Genomic DNA, 24,430 nt, shown 5'->3' with positions numbered 1-24,430 from the left:
GCCCTCTCACTATTAAAAATTCCTTCCTTCCTCTGTATGGTTGACTCTGTAAATTAAACACCCATCAGTGGACTAGGATGTCAATAAAATAAAAAGTAGATCAAGAAAGAATTAAGGGACCCCCCCCCCTCAGCTCTGCCCTGCATTAAACACCATCAGTGTGAGGCCAGTGTGAGCTGATCCACTGCCCCTACAGCAAAGCACTTCAACCTGCTTTTTAGGGCTATATATGCTGTGTTGGAGCAAGGTCTACACCCCACACCCTTAAAAAAAATAAAGCTAGTTCTGCTCTCTTGTGACATGTAGGGACAGACCCACTCTTGGGATGGCTCAGACCCAAGTGGGAACAATTCAAAAAAATTTTTTTCATGCCCTGTATTAGAGGCCTAGTCTGGAAATGAGCAATGCTCCTCTGCCTTTCTCGTGGTGACAGGCTTCATCAAAACTTGGGAGAGCGACAGTTGTGCAAAACATATTTTATTAGCCATCTCTCTGACATGAAAATCCTAGCCCTGGGTCTGCCCAGCAGAAGCCACCCCCGCACCTCCCTGCTCTGGGAAGGGCTCAGTTGCCCTTGCCATAGATGGTGTCCAGAGCGTTCTGGGCACTTGTGACCTGCTGCTGCAGTCTCTGCTTTGTCGACTCGTTGGTGGCCTTTTTCAGCAGGGCCTTCATCTCCTCCACCACAGCCCGGTAGCCCGTCGTGTTGTGAAAGATGCGGATAGCCCGGTCTCCGCAGGAGGCCAGGAAGCGGCTGCTCACATCGAAGGCCAAGTCTGTGATGTGCTCGCCATGGACGCCCTCAAAGCGCTCCTCTTCCTCGCCATTCCGGGTATTGTAAACAAAGATGCTGGTCCTGCTGGAGATGGCCAGGGCTCGGGCGTCAGGGGACAGGGCGATGCGACAGGGCTCCGCCACCTGGCACCGACCTGTCAGGAGCAGGTACGGGTCCTGTTGCTTTTTGTATTCGACATCTGTGTCCCATAGTTTCCATGTTCCATCCTTTGAAACCGTTGCCATCCTGGGTTGGGGGTGGGGGTGGGGGAGGAAAGAAGACATTACCCTCCGGCTGAAGTCTTGAGCTGTAGAAGCTGCAGCTGTGGCAGAATGCCGCCTCAGGCTGAGAGGATGTCCCACTAAGTCTCCATCAGCTTCTTGCTGATGGCTGACTGGGTTCCTCACCTCTGCTTTATTACCTGTTTCCCCCTGGGTTTGGGGTGTCAGAGGCAAGCTGTGAAATTCAGCTTTGGTTTAAATTGTTACTCACCTGGCTGCCAATTCATATTGCTCACATTGGTGGTTTAAAGCCCTAAATGATTCAGGTGCAAAACACCTGAAAGACTAGTTGCCTCCTTCCCTACAGATGCTGTTGGGTCAGCAGAGGGAGACCTATTGGTAGTTCCTTCGCCGTTAGAGGCTTGGAGGGTTGTGGCCTGGGAGAGGGGCAGCCACTGAGCTGTGGAACTCCCTGCCACATCTGTTGCCTTCATTATACAGCTTTCAAAGGATGCTGAAGACATCTTTGCTACCCTGGCTTTTGACACCTGAGGTGTATGCTTTTAGGAGCCACCTTATTTTTATGGCTGTAACTTGTTTTCAGTCGTTTTCAATATTGTGTTTTAATGCTGTAACCAGTCCCAGGACCTTAAGGTGCAGGGCGGATAATAAATTAACTAAAAACAACAACAACAGTCTGAAGCCATTTAGCATAGAAGTCTCATGAAATAACCAAACCAGGATGCTTGTCCCTGGGCATGGAGGACAGTGCTATGGTGTAACTTCAAATCTTGGAAGGAGGTTCCTTCTGGCTGCTTAGTTATAGGGGAGGAGATGCGGGCAAGAAGAGGCCAGTCCAAAGGACCTCCTGGCCACACCCACCCAGCGCAGCAGATAACCAGGAGTGCTCTTTGGAGGAGTCAGCAGGTGACAAACAGGACACAGAACTACCAGAGGGAAGTGCAGCTGGAAGAGGGTTCCTCACTTACCGCCTGGAGTCATTGGAGAAAGAGAAGGAATACACGCCAGCCGTGTGCCCCTTCAGCTCAAAGGCCCTGGTCACCTCCCGGAAGTCCCCACTCTTGCTGAAACACACCTCCCATACCTTCACGTCGGGAGTGAAGCCACACGATGCAACGAACCTGAAGGGAAGGGAAGCCACAAGGGAGGAAAGTGCCCTGTTATTCCCAAGCCAGGCTGTGCCAAATCAATTGCACCAACCAGCCTTGAAAGTTTCCTCTTCCCAGTTGCTCCAGACCACTCTTGCCTCATATTCCTGGGAACAGCACATGTAAGGCTTGTTCACATGTTACACTAAATGCATGTATAAGCTTTCTCTACACACATTCATGTGTTTGTGTGAAAGTGTATACCTGTTGATCTGCACAGCTCATCTCTTTTGCCCACAGATTGTACATGTGTTGAAAGCAACCTGAGAAAGGTTCAATAGTATGTCTTGACTTTGTCTGCTTCATTGACTTTGCAAAGGCGTTTGACTGTGTCAACCACAGCAAACTATGACAAGTTCTTAAAGAAATGGGAGTGCCTGATCACCTCATCTATCTCCTGAGAAATCTCTATGTGGGGCAAGAAGCTACACTTAGAACTGGATATGGAACAACTGATTGGTTCAAAATTGGGAAAGGAGTATGGCAAGGCTGTATATTGTCTCCCTAGTTATTTAACTTATATGCAGAATTCATCATGCGAAAGGCTGGACTGGATGAATCCCAAGCCGGAATTAAGATCGCCGGAAGAAATATCAACAACCTCAGATATGCAGATGACACAACCTCGATGGCAGAAAGTGAGGAGGAATTAAAGAACCTTTTAATGAGGGTGAAAGAGGAGAGCGCAAAATATGGTCTGAAACTCAACATCAAAAAAACGAAGATCATGGCCACTGGTCCCATCACCTCCTGGCAAATAGAAGGGGAAGAAATAGAGGCAGTGAGAGATTTTACTTTTTTGGGCTCCATGATCACTGCAGATGGTGACAGCAGTCACGAAATTAAAAGACACCTGCTCCTTGGGAGAAAGGCGATGGCAAACCTAGACAGCATCTTAAAAAGCAGAGACATCACCTTGCCAACAAAGGTCCGTATAGTTAAAGCCATGGTTTTCCCAGTAGTGATGTATGGAAGTGAGAGCTGAACCATAAAGAAGGCTGGTCGCCGAAGAATTGATGCTTTTGAATTATGGTGCTGGAGGAGACTCTTGAGAGTCCCATGGACTGCAAGAAGATCAAACGTATCAGTTCTTAAGGAAATCAGCCCTGAGTGCTCACTGGAAGGACAGATCGTGAAGTTGAGGCTCCAATACTTTGGCCACCTCATGAGAAGAGAAGACTCCCTGGAAAAGACCCTGATGTTGGGAAAGATGGAGGGCACAAGGAGAAGGGGACGACAGAGGACAAGATGGTTGGACAGTGTTCTCGAAGCTACAAACATGAGTCTGACCAAACTGCGGGAGGCGGTGGAAGACAGGAGTGCCTGGCGTGCTCTGGTCCATGGGGTCACGAAGAGTCGGACACGACTAAACGACAACAAATGTCTTGACTTTGGTGAAGCATGTCAAAGTCTCCCATTATATTCTTGTTGACAGTGTGGTGTAGTGATTAGAGTGTTGAGCAAGGACCTGGGAGACCAGGATTCAAATTCCCACTTGGCCATGAAGCTCACTGGATGACCCTGGGCCGGTCAATGCCTCTTAACCTAAGCTACCTCATAAGGTTGTTGGGATTAAATGAGGGAGAGAACCATGTGTACCACCTTGAACGCTTTGGAGGAATATAATGCAATAAATAAATAAGTTAGAAAAGGGGTGTTTGGACACTACTGAGGTTGGAGCCACATGAAGCAACCGTATACTGGTGTGTGCTCATTGATGGCTGCTGTGTCTTAACTGTGTGTGTGTGTGTGTGTGTGTGTGTGTGTGTGTGTGTGTGTTGTGTGGAGTGCCACAGGGCTTTGTCCTACGCCTTGTGCTAATATTTTTTATAAATGATCTGGATCAGGGAGTAGAGAGGACACTCATCAAATCTGCCAATGACACAAAGCTAGAAGAGAGAGAGAGAAAGCTAACACCACCCTAGTTAGGCCACATCTGAATTCTGGACAACACATTTTAAGGAGGATACTGACAAACGTTCTCCTGAGGAAGGTGACTAGGATGGTGAGGAGTTTGGAAATCAAATCCTGTGAGTAACAGCTGAATGAGTTGAGTTTGTTTAGCCTGGAGAAGAGAAAACTCTCTGTCTCTCTCTCTCTCTCTGTATATGTGTGTTATGTGTGTGTGTGTGTGAGAGAGAGAGAGAGAGAGAGAGGGGGGGGGGAGAGATAAGAGAAAGGGCAGCAGTCTTCAAATATCTGAGGAGCTTAGAAAATGGAGCAAACTTGTCTGCTGTTGCTCCAGAGGGCAGGACTGGGTCTACAGTGGGTGGAAACTTCAGGGAAGCAGATTTCTGCTCAATGCGAGGAGAAGCATCTTGAACATAAGAGGAATCTTGAGAATGAGACACAATGGGTTGGGAAACCACAGACCCTCTTTCACTGGAGGATTTAAGCAGAGGCTGGGTTGTCATGTGGCAGGAAACCTGTCGTTGTCTCCTGCCTTGTAGACCCAACACCAATGAAGGTCTAGAGGACCTCCAAGGACCGTTCCAACTCGATGATTCTATTAACTCTTTGGCATTAGTTCAGAGCTAACTCTGGGGACATGCCCTTGGTTTTCTTGGCTCATGGGGGAATACAAGCAACTGACTGCCCTGAGGGTAAGCAGGTGGTAGAGAGCTCAGCTGCGTAGCTGACACAACCCTTACCTTCCACATGGTGACACAGCTGAAAAGGTGTTGTTCATCTGGTTGGTGTTGATGGTGGCAAGGACGTCCCCCTTCGTGTCCAAGATGAGGATGGTGGTGTCACTGAAGGCGACCATGATGTACTTCCCTGGGGCAGGAGAGACAAGAGATCAGTGGCAAAGAGCTGCTAGCCATGGTTAACTCTGAGATACCAGCCATGCACTGAATAACAACTGCAGCACTGCAAGCACCCAGAAAGGAACGCCACTCAAGATCATCTTTGAATATGGAGACGTTTGGTATAAAGGGCAGAGGATAAGGCCAATGAAGATTATGTATTAGAACTGTCATACACAGAATAAAATGAAAAGAAAGATTATATTCTCACTTGGAAGTTTCATAAAAGTATGTAAATGCTTTAAACAATGTTTCAACATGAATGAAAATTGCTAAGAGTACAGCTGATAATTAAGGGATAACTTTGGGTAACGCATTGTAATTGGAGATAATTTAAAATAGTTAATGCAGTAATATTAGAAGCCAAGGGTGCGCCGACAATGGTGAGTGGGAAATCATTTAATTAAAATTGTATTCATTTGTAATAATTTGTGAAAACTGGGTTGTAATTTGGAAAATCAATAAAAAATAATTGGCAAAACACACACAAACGTCAGAAACCATGGGAGGCGAGAGGGCTTTTGTGCTCCAGACCTGCTTGTGGGTTTCTTACTGGGACACCTGGCTGGCCACTGTGAGGACAGGATGCTGAACCAGACAGGCCCTTGGCCTGATGCAGCTGTTTTTTTCTTAGGTTTTCATTGGCTCTCCCCGGCCAATTTAGCTCTGGGTACTTAGGAAGCCAAACCCTAGAAAAGACAGCCCTCTCCCCTCTTCCAAACCTGTGTCTGCGACTCCAATGTTGATGATGGGGGCTCTGTGCAGCTTTGGGAAGTCTTCTGGAAGGGCGGCGTATGTGAAGCTGCCGTCTTCCTTCTTCGTCATTTTGAACAGCCTGAGGGTGTCTCCGTTGGCCAGCCACGCAATAAAGGCCCTGCTTGAAGAAAGGAGAGGCAAAACCTGTAAGTAGCAAAAGTACAAGCTGCTCCAACAGCCTCAAGGCCATCCCCCAGCCCCAGATGCTTTACCAGTGTTTCCATTATTGCTCCTGAAAGTAAAGCTGGCTGGGTGTTGTATGGGCACCTGTGCTGTCCTCCTTCAGCATTCCCCTAATCAAACTCCAATGCCAGTTCAATGTTAACATAAGGCTGGCAGGGGATGAGAGTAGTGAGGAAGAAGCTTGACAACAGGCCCACTCCATCTCTGCCGTTACAGCAAAGGAGGACAGTGGCTTGGACCAGCAGTAGCAGACCTGGGCAGGTGGTAAGCACTGACACCCCCTACTCCAGCATAGAATTTACTAACACTAGTTTGTAGGAATTGACCTCCTCCCCACCGTCACTGCTTGGAATGAGCTAGTTTGCAAAGTTTGCTAAGTTAGTTCCAAAATCTTTGAGCTACACCTCCTGTAATTGCTGGCTGAACATAATGTGAATTACATTTGTTGTGGGGTAGATTTCGAACAGTTTTTATTTCACAGTCATTCCCTTATGTGTGTATCTTCCCCTTGTTAAGACTTTTTGGACCTTTAAGCTTAAATATAATAATTGTTGGGAAAAACAAACTAAACACATCACATTCCACTGTGGTTTTGAAAAATGTTTCCTTACTTTTCTTAAATATACCTTATACTTCAGCACAGCAGCTTATAACATTCTGAAGCCTGTTTTTTGTTTTTTTGCAGAGAATCATTTGGACAAACGAAATGACTGTGAACTGAACTGGTTCATTTTGTAAGGAGACAGACATGAACTGGAATTAGTTGCTTTGGGGCATGCCAAACTTGAACTTAAACTAGGCCCTAGCTACTAGCTCCTTTTTTTTAAAAAGGGCTGATGACTCCACTGATCAACCTGATCTACTGGTAATTCTAATCTGTCCTCCCCATCTTCTTGGAAAGGATCAGCTAGTCTGCAATTTCAGCTGTAAAGAGGAGGAGGAGGAGGAGGAGCAAAGCTAACTGTCCCATGTCCAGGCACAGCCTCCCCACCTGGAGTCTGGGTAGAAGCGGACCAAAGTGGCATGGTCCAGCTCTACATTGGCTCGCATGCAGCGGTGCTCCCGCTCCAGGAAGTCCTTGGTGCTCCAGATGCGGACGGTGCGGTCATCAGAACAGGACGCCAGGTACTTCCCATTGCTGCTGAAATCCAGGCAGGTGATGCTCCCGCTGTGGCCCTGAAAAATGCAAAGAGGATCAACCGTTGGCCTCTCAACAAGCTAAAAGTGGAAAGGAATACAGAGGTGCTCCATCCTGGGGCACAGGGAGCAAGGAGCTGGTTGCCATGCTGCAAAAGTGCTTGTTGATTTGATTTACACCCCATCTCTTCTCCAAAGAGCTCAAAATGGTGTACATGGTTCTCCCCCTCATTTAATTCCCACAATAACCTTGTGAGGTAGGTTAGGCTGAGAGGGGCTGACTGGACCAGGGTCAGCAAGTGAGCTTCCTGGCTGAGTGCAGATTTGTACCCTTGTCTCCCAAATCCTTGTATGATATTCTAACTACTACACCACCACCGGCTCTCTCAGGTCATAATCTTCCCCACTATTGTGAGCTTTTAGCATTTCTAATCTACTGGCTCTTATAATTTTCTGCAATGTGCATGTGTGTATGTGAGGAGAAAGGAGGATCCAGTATTTCCAAAAACCCAGAAGGATTCTGAAGGGGCAAGCCGCATCACTAGATAAAAGACCAACTGGCAGGGCATCAGCTTTGCATGCAGAAGATTCAATTCCTGGTATCTCCACGCAGGGCTGGGAGCAACTCTCGGTCTAAAAACCCTGGACAAGCACTGCCAATCAATGCAGGCAATACTGAGCCAGATAGGTCTCTGACTTGGTATAAAGGTAAACTTCCTACATAAGTTTAGCCCACTCCTTTCCCCACGAAACACAGCTGTAGCCTGCCAGGCCTCACTTTGAGTGCCGAAGCCAGGAGCGGGTGGGTGAAGTTGTGTTGCTGGGGCTTCTCTTTGCGGATCCGCTGAAGCTGCTTCTGCTTCTTCGGGACTGATGTTTTGCTGGCTGCTTCACTATTCACATCCTGATCTACAGAATACAATTGAAGAAAGTCTTATTTTAAAAATAGGTAAGACGGATCAGACAATCAGCATTCTCCCAGAATTTAGAAGAGCAAGGCCAGAGGCAGGAACATTTTTTCAAAATAGATTGTAAGTCTCCAAACATAATAACGTAGCTGGAAAACTCAACTTACAATGCTATGAAAAAGCCAGTAATCCACACAGATGGAGAAGGCTCATATCTGCTTTGCCTGCAGAAGCTCTTAGGTACAATCCCTGGTGTCTCCAGGTAAGGCTGGAAAAGGCTCCCCATCTGAAACCCTGGAAAGCTGCTGCAATAGTGTTTGCCATACTGAGCTAAATTATATGAAACTTAGCCCAAATTATGTAATTATATTGAATTTCACCTAAATTGTATTTATATCACAACACAACACATAATTGACAGAAACCATATTATGCAACCAATGTAACTGAATACAGTGGTGCCTCGCAAGACGAAATTAATTCGTTCCGCAAGTTTTTTCTTCTTGCGAGTTTTTCGTCTTGCGAAGCACGGTTTCCCATAGGAACAAGGGCTTTTCTTTCCACCGCCAGCCTTCAGAAGGCTGTTCTGAAGGCTGGCGGTGGGAAGAAAAGCCCTTCTCCCCACCTCCCGCCCCGCAAGCTCCGGGGAAAGGAGGGCTTTGCTGCCGACCCCCAGCATTTTAAAAGCCCCCGGGACAGCTGAGGTCTTCTGAAGGCAGGCGGTGGGCGAAAGTCTTTGCTCCCCCCCGCCTGCCTTCAAAAGCCGTCCGGGATAGCGGAGAAACGCGCTGCGCTTCTCCGCTATCCCGGGAAGGCAGGTGGGGGGGAGCAAAGACTTTTGCCCCCGCCAGCCTTCAGAAGAGGTCCAGGACCTCTTCTGAAGGCCGGCGGTGGGCGAAAGTCTTTGCTCCCGACGGCCAGCATTTTAAAAGCAGCGCGCTTGCCTGCTATCCCGGACTGCTTTTAAAATGCTGGCGGTGGGGAGCAAAGCCTTTCGGCCCCCGCCGGCCTTCCTGGACCTCTTCTGAAGGCCGGAGGGGGGCGAAAGGCTTTGCTCCCCACCGCCAGCATTTAAAAGAGGTCCCCGGAGATTTCCCTATGGGCTTTCTTCTTGCGGAATGACTCAAAAACGGAAAACTCTTTCGTCTTGCGAGTTTTTCATTTTGCGAGGCGTTCGTCTTGCGAAGCACCACTGTATTGCGGGACGCGGGTGGCACTGTGGGTTAAACCACAGAGCCTAGGACTTGCTGATCAGAAGGTTGGTGGTTTGAATCCCCGTGATGGGGTGAGCTCCCGTTGTTTGGTGGCAGCTCCTGCCAACCTAGCAGTTTGAAAGCACGTCAAAGTGCAAGTAGATAAATAGGTACTGCTCTGGTGGGAAGGTAAACGGCGTTTCCGTGTGCTGCTCTGGTTCACCAGAAGCGGCTTAGTCATGCTGGCCACATGACCTGGAAGCTGTACGCCGGCTCCCTCGGCCAATAAAGCGAGATGAGCGCCGCAACCCCAGAGTCAGTCACGACTGGACCTAATTCAGTTACCTTTATAACTGAATATTATATATGAGGCACTGCTTTCATCCTGAAATTTTGGCACGACTCAGCCTAGCGGCCCATTTTGCAGCTGGGGCAAAGTGAGGTCTCCCGAAGGGGGTGTGGCTCGCCTTAAGCCCCGCCCCTCCTCATCTCGCGCTCTCACCGTCGATCGTGACGGGCTCCGTCCCTTTCTGGCTGGGCTCCGCCTCCTCCGTCCTCCGCCTCAGCAGGACCAGCACCAGCCAGAGAACGAGGCCGCCGAGGACCAGCGACAGCCCCGCCAGCCAGGCTGAACCCGGCACAGCCGCCGCCTCCATTTTCCCTCCCGCCGCCGCCACCTCAGCGCGCGGGACCAAGGCCGACGGGGGCGCGCACGGCACCGCCGCCGACCAATGGGTGGCGAGTTCCGCCGCGTGCGCGTTCGCTTTCCGCCGTCAGTCATGCGCCGATGCGGTTCTGAGGCGGAGGGGCGCGCGTGCAAAAGTAGCCTTCGCGGGATTGGCTACGCACTGTGCACTGATTGGGCCGCAAAGAGGATTCGGGTCTAAAGGGGGATAGAGAAATTCCGGTTACCATTAAACTTCGTTGGGGGGGGGGGCGGGTTCCTCGTCCTTTTCACCCCGAGGGGAAGAGACAGCTGTCCATGTATACTTGAATGAATGGCGATATCCATGATTTTAAAGCTTCATTCGTTTTAATACGCACACACATCTCTATGCCGCCTATCATGTTAAGATTTCCAGGCGGGGTACAAAAAAGACATGCAAAATGTTTATAGCAAATAAAATGTCAGTCCCAGCCCGCAGACGCTAGGAGTCACGGCACAAGCCATTATTGATTGATTGATTTTAATTAGGGAGGGGTGGTTTTTATAATTTTAAACTGCGAGCTCTCTTTTTATTGAAATTAGTTGAGGAGACTTTGATTCCAAATTTCCTTATACATATTTTTGGTCTCTCGTGGCGTTGCATGTCGCTTTGCGGAGAAGTACAGTCCTCTATCTATCTGAAGGGCTACCGGACCCCCAAGGGAAACATCCCGGAAGGGAAGGGGGGAGAGGTGCTTGGAGTCGCATGCGGTAGGATCGCCACGTGTCCTGCTACGTTAAAAAGAGGGCAGTCGAGCCTCCGCTGTGATAGGCTGCCCGATTCAAGCCCGGTTTAAAGGTGAAGACCGCCTTTGGAATCTCTTATGAGAAGCGATTCCGAAAACAGATATGGTACACGAAGGGGCTTGCTGCAGCCCACATTGGGCAGCAGATCAAGCAACCGCACTTCATGTATTTATTATATCCCACCATTTTTCTCCAAGGAGCTCAAGGTGACATGCATCGTTCTCCTTCCCCTTATGTTAATCCCCACAACCACCTTATAAAGTAGGCCGAGAGGTAGTGTGATTGTCCCCCCCCCCACAAGGTGGGGGGCAATGGGCAAGAGGCCCATCTCACCCACCAGAAAAAGCCTCTTTACCCTTGACTTGCACTCACAGGCTCATTCAAAGAACCAAGACGGCAAGAATACAATTACACAACATGCAACACCTCCGTAGCCTCCGGGTAAAGAAAATCGAGTGTGATAAACACACCGCCTTTGTCTCGATTCGGTCCGCAACCCTCTTGATCAAATGGGAAATTCAGCTGGAAGGAAGGAAGAACCCGGAAATCGGCTATCCAGGAAGTGGGATGGCCCTCCCAACAATTCTCTCTTAATTTCTGCAGCCGCGACCGCCTCTGTGTCGCACGAGTGTGACGTAGAAGACAAGCGAGCAAGCATGGCGGCCAGCGGCAAGAGGCCCGAACATCGCGGGCCCCCCGAACTAGTAAGAGAGACAAGGAGGGGAGAGGGAGGCGGGGGCGAGGACTACCAGGGGCCGGTGGAGCGCTCGTACCTGTAAGCCCCCAGGGCCAAGAATTGAGCCTCCAAGCACAGAGGCAGCCTATCTTTGGGTAAAACTTTATAGCGGTTGCCTCCATGCCTTGCTGCTAGGGTGCTTCCTTCCGTCCTCCTTGGAGCCACCTGGGTGGCCAATGTGGGAAACTGAAGACGACCAGGTGTCAGCTATATCGGTCTATGCCAACCTGGTGTCCTCCAGATGGTTTTGGAGTACAGCACCTGTCAGCCAGACTAATGGGCGTTGTAACACAGTTCACTAGGAGGGCACCAGGTTGCCGACTGAGCTGTGTGGTGGCGGGGAATAGATCTCTCTTTTTTATGAGCCGAGAAATTCCTCAGTTGCTGTTAACTCTGATCATCAGAAAGAACTTCCCATGTCAGAAGGCAGTCCATCTTGTGAAAATGAAGCTGAATGTTGGAAGATTCAGGGCAGACAAAAGGAAGGAGTAGCTCACATAGTGCCTGTTTGAACTATGAAACTCATTCCCACAGGAGGCAGCAATGGCCACCAACTTGGATGGCTTTGAAAGAGGATTGGACAAATTCATCAAGGCCACTCGTGATGATGGCTGTGCTCTGCCTGTACGGTCTGAGGCTTCTGAATACCAGTTGCTGGAAGCCACAGGAAGGAAGAGTTGCTGTTGCGCTTAGGTCTTGCTTGTGGGTTTCACTTTGGAGCATCAGGTTCGCCACCGTGGGAACAGAATGCTTGACTAGATGGGCCATTGGCCTGATCCAGCAGGCTCTTATGTTCTTGTTAGTCAGATCCATAAGGGTGCTTACATTCTCTCTTCAATGCAACCCATTTCTCTTTCTTTTCCCAGTTCTACGATGAGACTGAAGCCCGAAAATACACACACAAGTAAGGCAGCCTTGGGCTGAGGAAAGCAGCTAATCTCTTTATTGAACCTATTTGTTTAAAGAGCTTTTAAAGCATGTCTTAAAACAGTGGTTTTTAAAGTGGGTGGTGCCTCCTGGGGGTGCTCTAGGAGGCAGGGTCCTTGCAGGTGTAAAAATGGATGGAGGAAAAATGCGTAGAGGGTGTCTTTGATTTAAAAGAAAGACAATGTGACTGTTTTGGAGGTAGTAGCTAAATTGTTTTTGAGGAGCAGGATATATGGAGGGGTTGTAAATAGATAAATAGATTCTAGTAATCCAGTCCCCAACAATTGTCAGTGGTTGTCATCTCCCCAATCCATCCATACAGACACAATTTTTTCCTACTGTATGGCATTGGTGTGATATGGCTTTTGTCCTGTCCACTTTGGAACACCTGTTTTACCACTTAAACATCTGAGATAGATGCAATGCCTGTGTGTACTCTCTCACTCCCCCTACCCCACCCAAGCTGCCTTGCAGATATCCAATAGGAGTTGGGGTTTGTTCACTGCTTGTTTTGGGGCATTTCCATTCTCCAGCTCTCGAATGATTGAGATCCAGTCGCAGATGTCCGAACGGGCCGTGGAGCTGCTGGGTCTCCCGGAGGACCGGACCTGTTTCTTGCTGGATGTTGGGTGAGCTTGCTGTGTTGTACCTTTAAGTGTGTCACTGCTTCTTTCTTTAAACTGCCAGCATGGGAGGATCAGGCAGCTTCTTTTTTGCACCCAGCTTCCAAAAGTCCGTTTTGATCTTGTCCGTCTTATGTAGGAGGTTATGCTTATTCCAGACAGTAAGTTTGGATTGGGGTGCTGAATAGGTAAGGAGACTGTCCATAACGGGAACATAAATACAAAGAAAAGTCCTTCTTCCTTCCCTTTAGAAGTAGGGATGGACACCAGTTTGGATGGTTGTGGAAGAGGATTCAGCTATCATATGGCTATTGGCCCTGATGGCTACAATCTCCCTCTGCCCTTGGAAGCAGTATGCTGGAAGACTCACAAGCTGGGAGAGTGCTGCTGTGCTTAGGTTCTGCTTGTGGGTCTCCCAGCTGGAGCATCTGGTTGGCCACTGTGAGCACAGGATAACTAGATGGACCATTGGCTTGATCCAGCGGTCTCATGTTCTTATGGAACTCCTTTCCACTGGAGGTTGTGAAGCTTATCTACTTGAGAGGCTTTAGAGGGAAATTAGACAGAATCACAGAGGATAATATGCTTTACCTCCATGGTTGGGGGCAGCAATGCTTCTGAGTACCAGTTGCTGGGAACCTCAGGAGGGGAGAGTTCTGTTGTGCTCAGGTCCTGCTTGGGGGCACTGGTTGGCCATTGTGAGAACAGGATGCTGGACCAGATGAGCCCTCTTTGGGCTGATGCAGCAGCCACAGGGATCTCCTTTCAGTAAGCTGCCTTATGCTGAGCCAGACTCGTGGTCTGTCTAGTCCAGATGTTGGGCAGAGAAAGTGATTTCCCATCCCCAGTTCTGTGAGAGGGGCTTGGGCAGGTGCTATTGAATGCCTGAATCCTGTTTGGCTCCTGCTAAGAGATGAAAACCAATCAGCGTTTCATTATTTCTTAACCTGTACTGCTCTTCCGGTCAGGTGTGGCTCTGGTCTGAGTGGTGATTACATCTCCGAGGAGGGACACTGTTGGGTTGGCATGGACATCAGCTCTGCCATGTTGGGTGAGTAGAACTTTCCCCCATCCATTACAAGAGATACATTTGAATCCTACATGTGTGTCCACTTGGCCAGCATATGCTAATGGAAAGGGGTCTCTGAGTATTTTTAATAATACCTATATTTCTTTATAATTATTGTCTCTTCACTATTAAAGTCCTGCCTGTTTTCCATTTCATTTAGTCTGCTTATTTGGTAGTTTAAAGAGTATAATCCTAGCTAGCTAACTTACTATTGTCTGTGTGGAACCCATTCTTTTACAGGAGCTGTTTATTAAATCTTACTGGTAACTAGATTACTTTTGTTGACCTTTATAGTAAATACTAGTAGCTCAGGTTGTCTCCTTGATGCCTTCCAGGACCTGTTTGAAATAAGAACTACTGTAGATGGGGAAAGTTCATTTAGGAGTATGTTTTATATTGAGTGATACCAACCACACCGTTGCCATGATCTACAATAATAAACATGCAAAATGTTCAGATTGACATCCTTATTTACACACCCCTTTGGCTTGAGGCGTCCTGCCTTGGACTGGTCAAAACTGGCAGGAATGGTAAAATCTTCTCGTACTCTTAATCCTGCACAGATGTAGCTGCAGAAAGAGAAGTGGAGGGTGACTTGATGCTGGCAGACATGGGCCAGGGCATCCCCTTCCGGCCAGGAACCTTTGATGGCTGCATCAGGTAGGAGAACTTGGCTGGGAACTTCACTCACCAGCAAATGCAGAATGAGATTCCACTGAGAAAAGTCATTGAGGACAGGCGTTTCCTTGCTGACCAGCTGACCAGACTCCCCATTTTCCCTCCTTGCAGTATTTCTGCAGTGCAGTGGCTATGCAATGCTGACAAGAAGACCCACAGCCCCCCAAAGCGGCTGTATCGGTTTTTCTCAACGCTCTATACTGCTTTGGTAAGGGCTTCTCAAACCTGCTTCTTCCAAACCATCTGTGAGGGGAAAGGATATCACAGTATTTCTGCATCTTTTGTACATTTAACTTGTGCAGTTTTAACTATATGTTGGCAAGTTGGGAGCGCTCTTGCTAGATCTCATGGGAAGCTGGATTGTCCTGTGAGGTCTGGGACTGATCCTGGGATTGCACTGGAGTGTGGGGGAGAAAGAACCAAAGAGGGATCCAAACGTGCCCACAGGCCTAAGAAATTTAGAGACTCCCGACAGAGACGCTTGGCCAGGTAGCAGGATGCTGCATCAGCTGTTTTTGATTGTCCTTTCCTCCTACAGGCCCGAGGAGCCCGTGCCGTCCTCCAGCTGTACCCAGAAAACTCTCAGCAGGTGCGTTTCTTGTGGGAACTGTGGGGCGGGGGGTAGGCCTGGCACAGCCAGAGGCCCAGAGCTGCCAGGGACAGGCTGAAGGAGGCTTTTGGAGGTTGAGGCTCTGGATAGAGCCGCAAGGGCCTGCTGCTTTTGGTTCTGTGTTGTGCCTGGAGATCTGACACCCCCAAGGGCTCTTTGGGGGCTCATATAGGAGTTGGTTTGCAGGGGCCTGGTGTCATTGGCACTCTTTGGCATGCAGCCTGCCTTTTCCCACAAGTTGATGGTGTTTAGGGAAGCCGGATGAGACTCTACTGGAATTTATTTGCATTTCTACTTCACCCTTTTCTCAAAGTTGGCGTACATGGTTCTCCCCTTCCTCATTCATAGAGGAGAAGGCTGTCAGTGGCTACTAGCCATGCTACTAGAATACATCCCTCAGGGATTCTTTAGCTGTCATTCCTGCACTACAGGGGGTTGGACTAGATAACCCTTGGTGTCCTTTCCAACTCTGATTCTTCCTCATGCCTGACTATGTGTGGCCTTAGCTGAAGTTGTGGCTCCTAATCCCCAGTCGGGTAGAGAGACAAAGAATCAGGAGTTAAGGATGGGCAGCGTTGGCATGCTAAGAAGGTCCCATTAGAAGAGGGAGCCCCCTGCCCCGGCTGCTCAGACTCACCTGTCTTCTATTTCTCCTGCCAGCTGGAACTCATCACCTCCCAAGCCATGAAGGCCGGCTTCACAGGTGGCATGGTGGTTGACTACCCCAACAGCGCCAAAGCCAAGAAGTGAGTCCTCTTCCATTTGGAGACCAGGGAGGGCTCCTTGTTCTGCCTTCCATGTTGCCTGGAGAGGCTTTTGCAGGGCCAGAGCAATGCAGGGAGGTTGCCAGAAACTGACTCTTTCTGCACTGCCCTGCCTGTGATGGCGAGCAATCTGACATGTGGGACGCATTTGAGTCCTGTGTATACCAAACCTGGTAGTCGTGGAGGCCTCTAAGGAGAAGGGGGCACCCAAAGCAATCTAGCTCACTTCTGTGTGACCGCTGACTTCCTTGAGGTTTTAATCGATGCCTCTCCTTTCCCAGGCAAATTGCTCAGAAAGGCATTTCATCTTCCGGCTGCTCTTCAGCTGGAGAAAGCAGCCTCCTGGAGCGGAGAGCTAAGGAAAAACTCTTCTGGCAACATTGGAAAGCAGCTACTGATGAGGGTTGACAGTCAAGGGGGCAGGTGGGCAGGCTAGTAGCTCCTCTCTGAGTAAAGTAACTCTATGTGGGCTGCCAGGAGAACTTGGTGCACAAGTATCTCCTTAAAAATATATATATGTTCTCTTTTTTTCAAATTCTCATTATTTTGTGTCTCTTTTCCCCCAGGTTCTTTCTCTGTCTTTTTGTTGGTGCAGCAGATGCGTTGCCAAAGGTAACAATCTGTGGGGCTATTGGGGGTGGGCCAGGGATTGCACCAGAGATGCAGGAGAGGGTTTGCTCTGAACAATAAAAGCAGTTGCATCACTCTGGTTTTCTCCTTTCCCCTGAGGCAAACTGATGTGCTGTGTGTGTTTTTTTCTGCTTTCCCCCGGCAGGGTCTTGGCACAGAATGCAGTGATCAGGAGACTGCGAGGGCAAAGTTTACCAATGAAAGGTACTGAGTCAGAGTTGGGAGAGGCCTGGGGCCACAGAGACAGCACTGTTCACCTTGAATTGGGGAGGCTGTAGGGGACCCAGAGGAAGGGCGAGCCTGCTGTCACAGCTCAACTGCACGAAAGCATGCCACTTTTTAACGTAGGGGATTTATTGATAACCATAACGTAAGAAGAATCTGCTGGATCAGGCCAATGGCCCATCTAGTCCAGCATCCTGTTCTCAGTAACCAACCAGATGCCCCAACTGGGAAACCCGCTACCAGGATTTAGGCACAAGAGCCCTCTCCCCTCTGGCCTCAGTCTCTCAACCTTGCAATGGGGACAATAGTGGTATAGCACAATAAAATTCAAACCACTAACAATTAATTGCACATTTGTTCAAAATCCAGTTCAAGACAGATGAATCTGATCCTGTGATAACAGCTTTTCAAAGTCTGATAGTCATTGACACCTCCTATTGCCCCCTAGGTTATCCCCACCCCCTGCCAGGGGTCGCTACTTCCCGCTTTGGCAACCACTGATCTAAAGCAATTGAGCTGCCCTTTCCAGACTGTGTAGGTTTACACCCCCCCCCTTCCCATCAGCAAATGTCTCTGCCCTTGCAGCTGCATAAGGCGAGACCCATCCTCTGCAGCTTGGGGACAGACAGAGAGTAAGAGCCAGAGGTTTTTCATCGTGGCACCCGGAAGCTCCTGGTGGCCATGTTTTCCTGCCTCATACAGCCTGCCCTGCAAGTGTCACAGCCCTCCTATGAGAGCCCAGCAAATCCCCAGAATAGCAGGCCAAAGATTATCATGTATGGTTTTAGTGGCATTTGTTTTTTAAAACCTGTGGTGGTTGCCGGAGGTGATACGCCTAAAACATTTCACTGGCAGTATAGTGATCCATTTATTTTTAAAAGTGCCCCTTGGCAAGTCAGTGGCAGGGCCGATACGGTGGTGGTGGAGACAGAGGCTGGTTCCTGACTTCACCCTTGTTCTCTTCCAAGGACACGGTTCAAGAACATCAAAGGGAAGTCTGCAAAGAAGAGTCGGGACTGGGTCTTCGAGAAGAAGGAACGGAGGCGGCGGCAGGGCAGGTAAGCCTGGCCTCTCCATCCTGGGTGTGTGGGGCCACCTTTGGGTGTAGGCAGGAGGTCTGGGGTGGTTAAACTTTCATGGAGGAAGCAGGGGTTGCATTTGCCCTCAATCTGTGGGCCGCATGCGTTCAGCGGCTGTGGTTATTGTTGTGGATTTTTGGCCAGTTAGGATGTTAAACAGCTTTATCAGCTTAAGCAGGGGAAGTAAATTCCAAAGGCCTCTAAGAGCAGGCCAAATTTTTACAAGCTTGCAAATGAACACATCAGAGCACACACAGAATTTCAAGGCCACGTAACAGGCAGAAGTTGCCATTAGGTTTCAGGCAATGACTTTGTCAGGCAGAGCAAAAAGTAACATCCCAGGCTACAGAGAGGAAAAGTAAGGCCTTATAAAAATAATTAGCAAATTCCTTCACACATCTTCAGAGACCTGGGCTACTTTTTTGCAACACCCCCCTCACCAACATTAATACCGTTTTTGCTGCCTATACTCCCCTTCCTTTCTACTGCCTATCCATCTTAAGCTAGAGTAATCCATTCATTTATTTATTTCATAAAATTTATACACAGACTGATCGTTTTAAAAAAGCCCTAAAAGTGGTTGTTTTGGGGGGACGACCCCCAATAAAATTAACAATAATAATTGAAGACTTTTTGAAAAGCTAAAACAATAGGCTGAAAGCAGATTAAAGCTTGCATCGACTTTCTAAACACCTGGGTAGGCCTAATATGCATGTCTGATATCACTAGGCAGGGAGTTCCAAAGTGCGGGTGCTGCCACAGTAGAACATAGAGTTCTTACAGATACAGAATGGGTATTACATGGCATCTGTAAGAGTGCCTGTTCTGGTGACTGAAGCAGTCAAGTGGATGTATATGGGGTAAAGTAAAAAGTTCCCAAGTTGTTAAGGACTTGAGTAACACCTTGAACCTGGCCGGGCAACCAGATGTAATATGCTGGTAAAGATGGTCAAATCCTTCCTCCTTCCTCACATACCCCATTACCCTTTCTTCTCTCTTTCACACTATCCCTGCAGGGATGTCCGGGCAGACACAAAGTACACCGGCCGGAAGCGGCGGCCTCACTTCTGATCGCAGCGCTGTTGATCAGACCCCTCCTTAATGGCATGGAGCATTTCGGCACCAGTCTGCGGCCTCTAAAGAGGGATGTGCTATCAGCCATGGGATTTTCACGCAGGACACTTGACTCCCTCCAGACTGGGACCATCCTTTCACCAGACCCAGCAAGGACTGCTTTGAAGAGACAGAAAAGTATCATCTGCCCAATTTTGCTGCCGGGGGGGGAGGGGGGTCCTTCTTCCTGCTGCAAGACAGTGGCTCGTCTTTTCCAGAGCCCTCCATCACAGGCACTGGGAGATGAGATTCCCCTCTGCTAGAAAAGAGTCAGACTAAATAGCTTTGAAACATAGGGTAGAAGGCACTGGGGGGTGGCTTTTGCCCCCCTCCCAATGTTGCTGAACTACAACCACCATCATCCCTGACAGACGGGAATTTGAGTCCAGGAATATCTGGAAGAGGGCTGCAGATATTTCCTACCCAAAGACAGAAAGCTTTGTGGCAGCGGCTATTAAAATATTTTTAAAAAAACCTTTCCTGAGATGGTGGATTGCTAGATCAAGTGGGGCTGGCTGTATGCAGGGTTCCCTGTGCTCAACTCCCCCCCCCCCCTTCCCCTTGATTCGCAGACTTAAATTAAGCCACTCTGCCTAGCTGCAGTGTAAGGGCTGCAGGGGGTCCTGTGGGCCACAAAGCGTTGCTGGAACACTCCCATCAGTCCTGAGTGGTATGGCTGATGGACAGAGAGATGCTGGGAAATGTAGGCACAACAGGGTCTAGAGGGCCACAGGTTCCCTGCCCTTGAAACACAGGCCTATGTGTGCATTTATCCCATAGCTGCCAACTTTTCACTTTTCTTGCGAGGAATCCTATTCGGAATAAGAGAAGTTCCTTTTAAAAAAGGGAAACGTTGACAGCTATGATTTATCCTGCTCTCTTTCTATTGTCCAAACCGCTCCTTCTCCCCTATAAACTTTTTGGAAGCAGCCCCGCTCCTTTGGGCACATGAAACATTTAAAGTCGCATGGAGAAAACCACACTGCCTGGGTGCATAGAGTGCATGTAGGCCTCTCAGCTGCTGGAAAAGCTGAGCTCTTCATGCTAAAGGTCCTAGTCTTCATAAGAAACAAGTAAGTGTGGAAAACACCCACAGAAAGGGCTCAAGGGCCAGAGCACGGTAATAGTTGGATTTTCAGGAATAGCTTCTGCATCTCTTCACCTTCCCTAATTACTAAAACCTAAGCATCGAGGCAGGGATGCGGGTGGCGCTGTGGGTAAAACCTCAGCGCCTAGAACTTGCCGATCGCATGGTCGGCGGTTCGAATCCCCGCGGCGGGGCGCGCTCCTGTCGTTCGGTCCCAGCGCCTGCCAACCTAGCAGTTCGAAAGCACCCCGGGGTGCAAGTAGATAAATAGGGACCGCTTACCAGCGGGAAGGTAAACGGTGTTCCGTGTGCTGCGCTGGCTCGCCAGATGCAGCTTGTCACGCTGGCCACGTGACCCGGAAGTGTCTGCGGACAGCGCTGGCTCCCGGCCTATAGAGTGAGATGAGCACACAACCCTAGAGTCTGGCAAGACTGGCCCGTACGGGCAGGGGTACCTTTACCTTTACAGCATTGAGGCATGTCACTAGCCTTCCTGTATGTTAGAGAGGGACAGAGTTTTAAAACGAGGTAGCTGCATAGTCAACAGGAGTGCAACACCCCGCCCCCCTTCCAAACACACACAGAGGAGCCAGAAAACGCTTCACAGATATAAACACTTTTTTTTTTATTCTACATAAAATCCCATCCAGAAAAGGAAGCTGCTTTTCCACCTGAAGTTTTATAGAGGGGGTTGTGGCGTAAAGGGTAAACTAAGCAGGCCAGAACGTCAGAAGAAGGCAACAGACGGACGGACAGTTCCACATCCACGAAGGCAGGAGAGCGAGGCAGCTTGTGAGGGCAGAGAGAGAGAGAGAGAGAGAGAGAAGGACACTTGGCTTCACACAGCAACACAGCGATGCTACGAGACTCCAGGGGAGGCCTCCGCAAAGATGGATCAATAAATGTCCTTTCCCTGTGAGGAGGCGGAATACTGGTGGTGGCACTTCAGGGCTCTCAATTAAAAAACAAAATACACATATACATACACACCCCAACAACTGGCAGGTTTGCTGTCTGGAGGGCAGAACAGCTTCCAGAGCACAGACACATCATGGATGGCTCAGGTTTCGACATGCAGGGAAGGTCTGGAGGAGGAGCAAAGCAGCAGAGGCCACCGATGGCCAAATGCCGCCACGCCAGGCTGCTTGCAGAAGATTTCGGGCCAGGAAATGTGGGGAAGAAGTAAGCGAATGGCAGAGAGCAAAGTCTACAAATGTAAATTGCACATGCTCTGCAAAAAGAGGGTCTTTGGCCCCTGCCCCAGCTGAAGCAGGGGAAAGGAAGGTCTGTGGTCCTGCAGCGAGAGAGGGAGACAACCTCCTCAGACTACAGAAGGACCACACATTTGTTGATGTAACTGCCATGTGGACTCTTAAAAAAACGGCAGGTCAGAGCCTGGAGTAGTTCTGCAGTAGGTGCAGCTGAGGTCCTCTCAGGAGCGGAGCTGGCCTCATCCTGCTCGTTCCAGGGACTCAGCTTCTGAGCAGAGCACATTCTCTCAGGAGGCAGAGCAAACGCCTTGTTAAAAAGGTCTCATTGCACTCCGATGGCTAAGGAAGGAGAGGGCGAGCTCTGGATCCAGACAATGGCAGTGTTGCTTTTCTCCAAGAGACCTGCTGGTGCTGGGAAGCAGCTGGAAGAGCGGAGTTAAAAGACCGGGGTGGGGGTTGGCACTTGCTGCATTGCATATGTAACTGGCACCACCCTTAATGGGCTCTGGGAGAGGGAGGGAGGGAGGGAGGGTGGGCAGAAACCCCTCTCCTTGTCGCAGGGACGGGAGCCAACCATGGCTCTCTTGATGTTGGGCTGCAACTCCCATTACAGCCATATTGGTCGGGGCTGATGGGAGTCCTGCATTGCAGGGAGTCGACCTAGATGAGCCTTTGGGTGCCTTAATGTTCTGCGGTTCTGAGTTGGGAAGGCAGGAACATCTGGTTTCCCACCCCTGTGCAACCCACAGCTTCTCCCCTGACCCCCTGGCCCAGGGACAGATGGATTCATCACAGGTTCTGCATTTCCAACAGGGTGAGCTGTTTGCTCAGTCACCCCTGGGAGCAGCTTGCCACCATCACCTACTGCTAGCAGGCACAACCGGATGGGTGTGCTTTTGGTAAAGGGAGTAACTGGTCTGGCAAGGTGCACAGAGACTCGTGCAGAGAGATGCTAGGCACAGTCTTGCACGGGACAGGGAACCTGTGGATGGACTCCTAGCAGCCGGCACAGAAGTGCAGAGTCGAAAGAGACCCCAGTGGGTGATCTATTCCAACTCCCTGCAGTGCAGGAATGGTCAGGGATGATGGGTATTGGGAGGCCAGCAACATTTGGGGAAGCCAGAGACTAGCAGCTCGAGAAACTCAGTTACAGATCTTAAGTCCATGGAGGGTTTCCCTGAGAGGGTAAAGCTGCCCACATGCGAAGTGTTGAATCGGTGCCACTTGGAACATTTTGGAAATTCTGTAAGGAGGTGCCGTTTCACACCTGGAAATTCAAAACACGAGCTTTGCTGCTGTGTAGGGCTTGAGAGAGAGAGAGAGAGAGAGAGCCACAGCACATTTGGACAGGAAGATTCATGGACTGCAAACTGCAACCCACTCCACCCCCCAAAAAACCAGGACGCTATTAGCATAGGCCTGAAAACCTTGAGAGAACATCTAAAAATAAGGGGGACATAGCATAGACAGCCTGCTTCTATTGACAGGTGGCTGCTGCCTGCTTCTAAAAAAAATTGCATTTGAATTAAATCTAGAGTTGTGCACCACCCCGCAGCCGCCTTAAGTAAAAAGGTGGCATCCTGTTTTAAATAAATAGACAGGCCTTGATGGTGTAGGGCAAGAACCTGGCAGGAAAAAGAAGTGGCTCAGAGCAGAGTCAGAAGGGACCAGCCTGCCTATTCTGTGGCTGGAGAGAGCAGGGGGTGGAGAGAAAGAGGAAAATATTGGCCCTTCCCATGGGAGAGAGGAGGGTCCAATTTTGCACACCTTTGTTGGCAAACTCACCTTTGAAGGCAGAGAGGAAAGAGAAGAAAAAGAGGGACCTCACTGGGATGGAAAGAAAACACAGAGGAGGTGAGTCGTTGGCCAGTGGAAGCGAAGGGAGGGGGTGTCCCTCTGAGGAGATCAGGTGGGGAAATTGCATGTGCCTGTGGCCTTCCTCCCAGCCCCCGCCCCACTGCACTGGACATGCAGCATTAACACGAACAATCATGCATAAGAGATGGGAGCAGTGCTGGTGGGCCAGTTCACCCCGGGGTGGTGGCTGCTGCTGCTTCTGCTGCTGCAGGGTCTGGGGGTTGCAGCTGTCTGGCTGGGCCCCGGCACTCTCCACCTCTGTGCCCCCCCCCCTCCAAAAAAAAGAGTCCTGGGCTTCTAGCCAAAAATCCCGCCAACCGTTGAGGCGATCACAATGCCCAGCACCACGCAGCAAATGATGATCATGATCTTCTTCTGCAAAGAGAGAAAGAGAACATCAGGCAAGCTCTAGGCCGGGTCAGGCCACTTGCCCATCTAGTCCAGCCTCGCAATGGCCAACCAGATGCCCCCCCAAGGGAAACCCACAAACAGGATCTGAGCGCAGCAACAACTCTCCTATGGTTTCCAGCAACTCACATTCAGAAGCACTGCTGCCTCCGACAGTGGAGGCAGATCAGAGGCATTCTGGCAAGTAGCTGTGGATAGCCAATTTGGCCAGTCCTCTCCCCACCCCCCAAATCTATAATAATTTTTATCAAGTTTTTTATTTTACATTTCAAAATAAATAAGCTTTAAAATATCCAGTGACTTCCCTCCTCCTTCTCCTTCCATGGTTCATTTTATGTATCATACATCCCTGCATATTTTACTACAACCGTTCAAATCAGTTTTCCACTTTCACATCTGTCAAAAATTATTTACTCTGTTGAATTTATCTTAGCGCTGCCAGCATTTTCAGCTGTATAGTTATTTTCCATATATTCAATAAATATTCTTTAAATGAATGTTCTTCTTGCTCTCTTATTCTACAAGTTCTGCATAATCTGTCAATTTAAGTTGCCAGTCCTCTTTAGTTGGGACCTCGCTCACTTTCCACTTTGGGGCTAACAAAACACAGGCCGCAGTCGTTGCATACATAAATAACCTTTCCTGACACCTAGGAATTTCAAGTCCTCAACAAAAAGGATTCTGGTTTTTTTGGGGGGAAAGGAGTTTTCAACATTTTTTTCCAATTCATTATAAATCATTTCCCAATACACTTTAAACTTTTTACATGTCCACCACGTGTGGAAAAACATTCCCTCTGCTTCACACTTCC

The 24,430-nt window shown here is 49.3% G+C and overlaps 3 protein-coding genes across 3 annotated transcripts in view; 1 reads left to right on the top strand and 2 right to left on the bottom strand.

The window, feature by feature from the left end:
* Positions 1–461: 461 nt before the first annotated feature.
* TBL2 (transducin beta like 2) lies at positions 462–9,844 on the bottom strand. Its single transcript, XM_079954566.1, has 7 exons — positions 9,652–9,844; positions 7,827–7,957; positions 6,903–7,087; positions 5,695–5,846; positions 4,817–4,943; positions 1,986–2,138; positions 462–1,021 (listed from the first exon to the last, which is right to left on the bottom strand). Exons 1-7 carry the CDS (start codon positions 9,803–9,805, stop codon positions 565–567), a joined length of 1,359 nt encoding a protein of 452 aa, XP_079810692.1. The 5' UTR covers positions 9,806–9,844; the 3' UTR covers positions 462–564.
* Positions 9,845–11,190: 1,346 nt separating this feature from the next.
* BUD23 (BUD23 rRNA methyltransferase and ribosome maturation factor) lies at positions 11,191–19,174 on the top strand. Its single transcript, XM_079954597.1, has 12 exons — positions 11,191–11,306; positions 12,205–12,242; positions 12,799–12,894; positions 13,857–13,939; positions 14,521–14,617; positions 14,747–14,843; positions 15,174–15,224; positions 15,906–15,991; positions 16,576–16,621; positions 16,785–16,843; positions 17,833–17,922; positions 18,960–19,174. Exons 1-12 carry the CDS (start codon positions 11,259–11,261, stop codon positions 19,012–19,014), a joined length of 846 nt encoding a protein of 281 aa, XP_079810723.1. The 5' UTR covers positions 11,191–11,258; the 3' UTR covers positions 19,015–19,174.
* Positions 19,175–20,743: 1,569 nt separating this feature from the next.
* Positions 20,744–24,430, bottom strand: part of STX1A (syntaxin 1A) — a 39,195-nt gene continuing 35,508 nt past the window's right edge. The window contains exon 10 of the mRNA XM_079954602.1: positions 20,744–23,586. Within this exon, the coding sequence (XP_079810728.1) occupies positions 23,509–23,586 (78 nt within the window). The 3' untranslated portion in view covers positions 20,744–23,508. The remainder of the gene's footprint in view (positions 23,587–24,430) is intronic.

The sequence above is a fragment of the Podarcis cretensis genome (genome assembly GCF_951804945.1).
Source record: "Podarcis cretensis genome assembly, chromosome: 15".
Taxonomy (NCBI): Eukaryota; Metazoa; Chordata; class Lepidosauria; order Squamata; family Lacertidae; genus Podarcis; species Podarcis cretensis.
Note: the sequence above shows the minus strand (reverse complement) of the source record. Positions and strands in the feature narration are given on the sequence as shown.

Excerpts from the sequence above, each read along its gene's own strand:
- TBL2 (XM_079954566.1), bottom strand. The coding sequence starts at position 9,805 with ATGGAGGCGGCGGCTGTGCCGGGTTCAGCCTGGCTGGCGGGGCTGTCG. Across the intron at positions 7,958-9,651 it reads GGAGCCCGTCACGATCGACG|ATCAGGATGTGAATAGTGAA; the intron begins GTGAGAGCGCGA and ends TGTATTCTGTAG. Across the intron at positions 2,139-4,816 it reads GCTGTGTCACCATGTGGAAG|GTTCGTTGCATCGTGTGGCT; the intron begins GTAAGGGTTGTG and ends CCTTCCCTTCAG.
- BUD23 (XM_079954597.1), top strand. The coding sequence starts at position 11,259 with ATGGCGGCCAGCGGCAAGAGGCCCGAACATCGCGGGCCCCCCGAACTA. Across the intron at positions 16,844-17,832 it reads GCAAAGTTTACCAATGAAAG|GACACGGTTCAAGAACATCA; the intron begins GTACTGAGTCAG and ends TTCTCTTCCAAG. Across the intron at positions 17,923-18,959 it reads CGGAGGCGGCGGCAGGGCAG|GGATGTCCGGGCAGACACAA; the intron begins GTAAGCCTGGCC and ends CTATCCCTGCAG.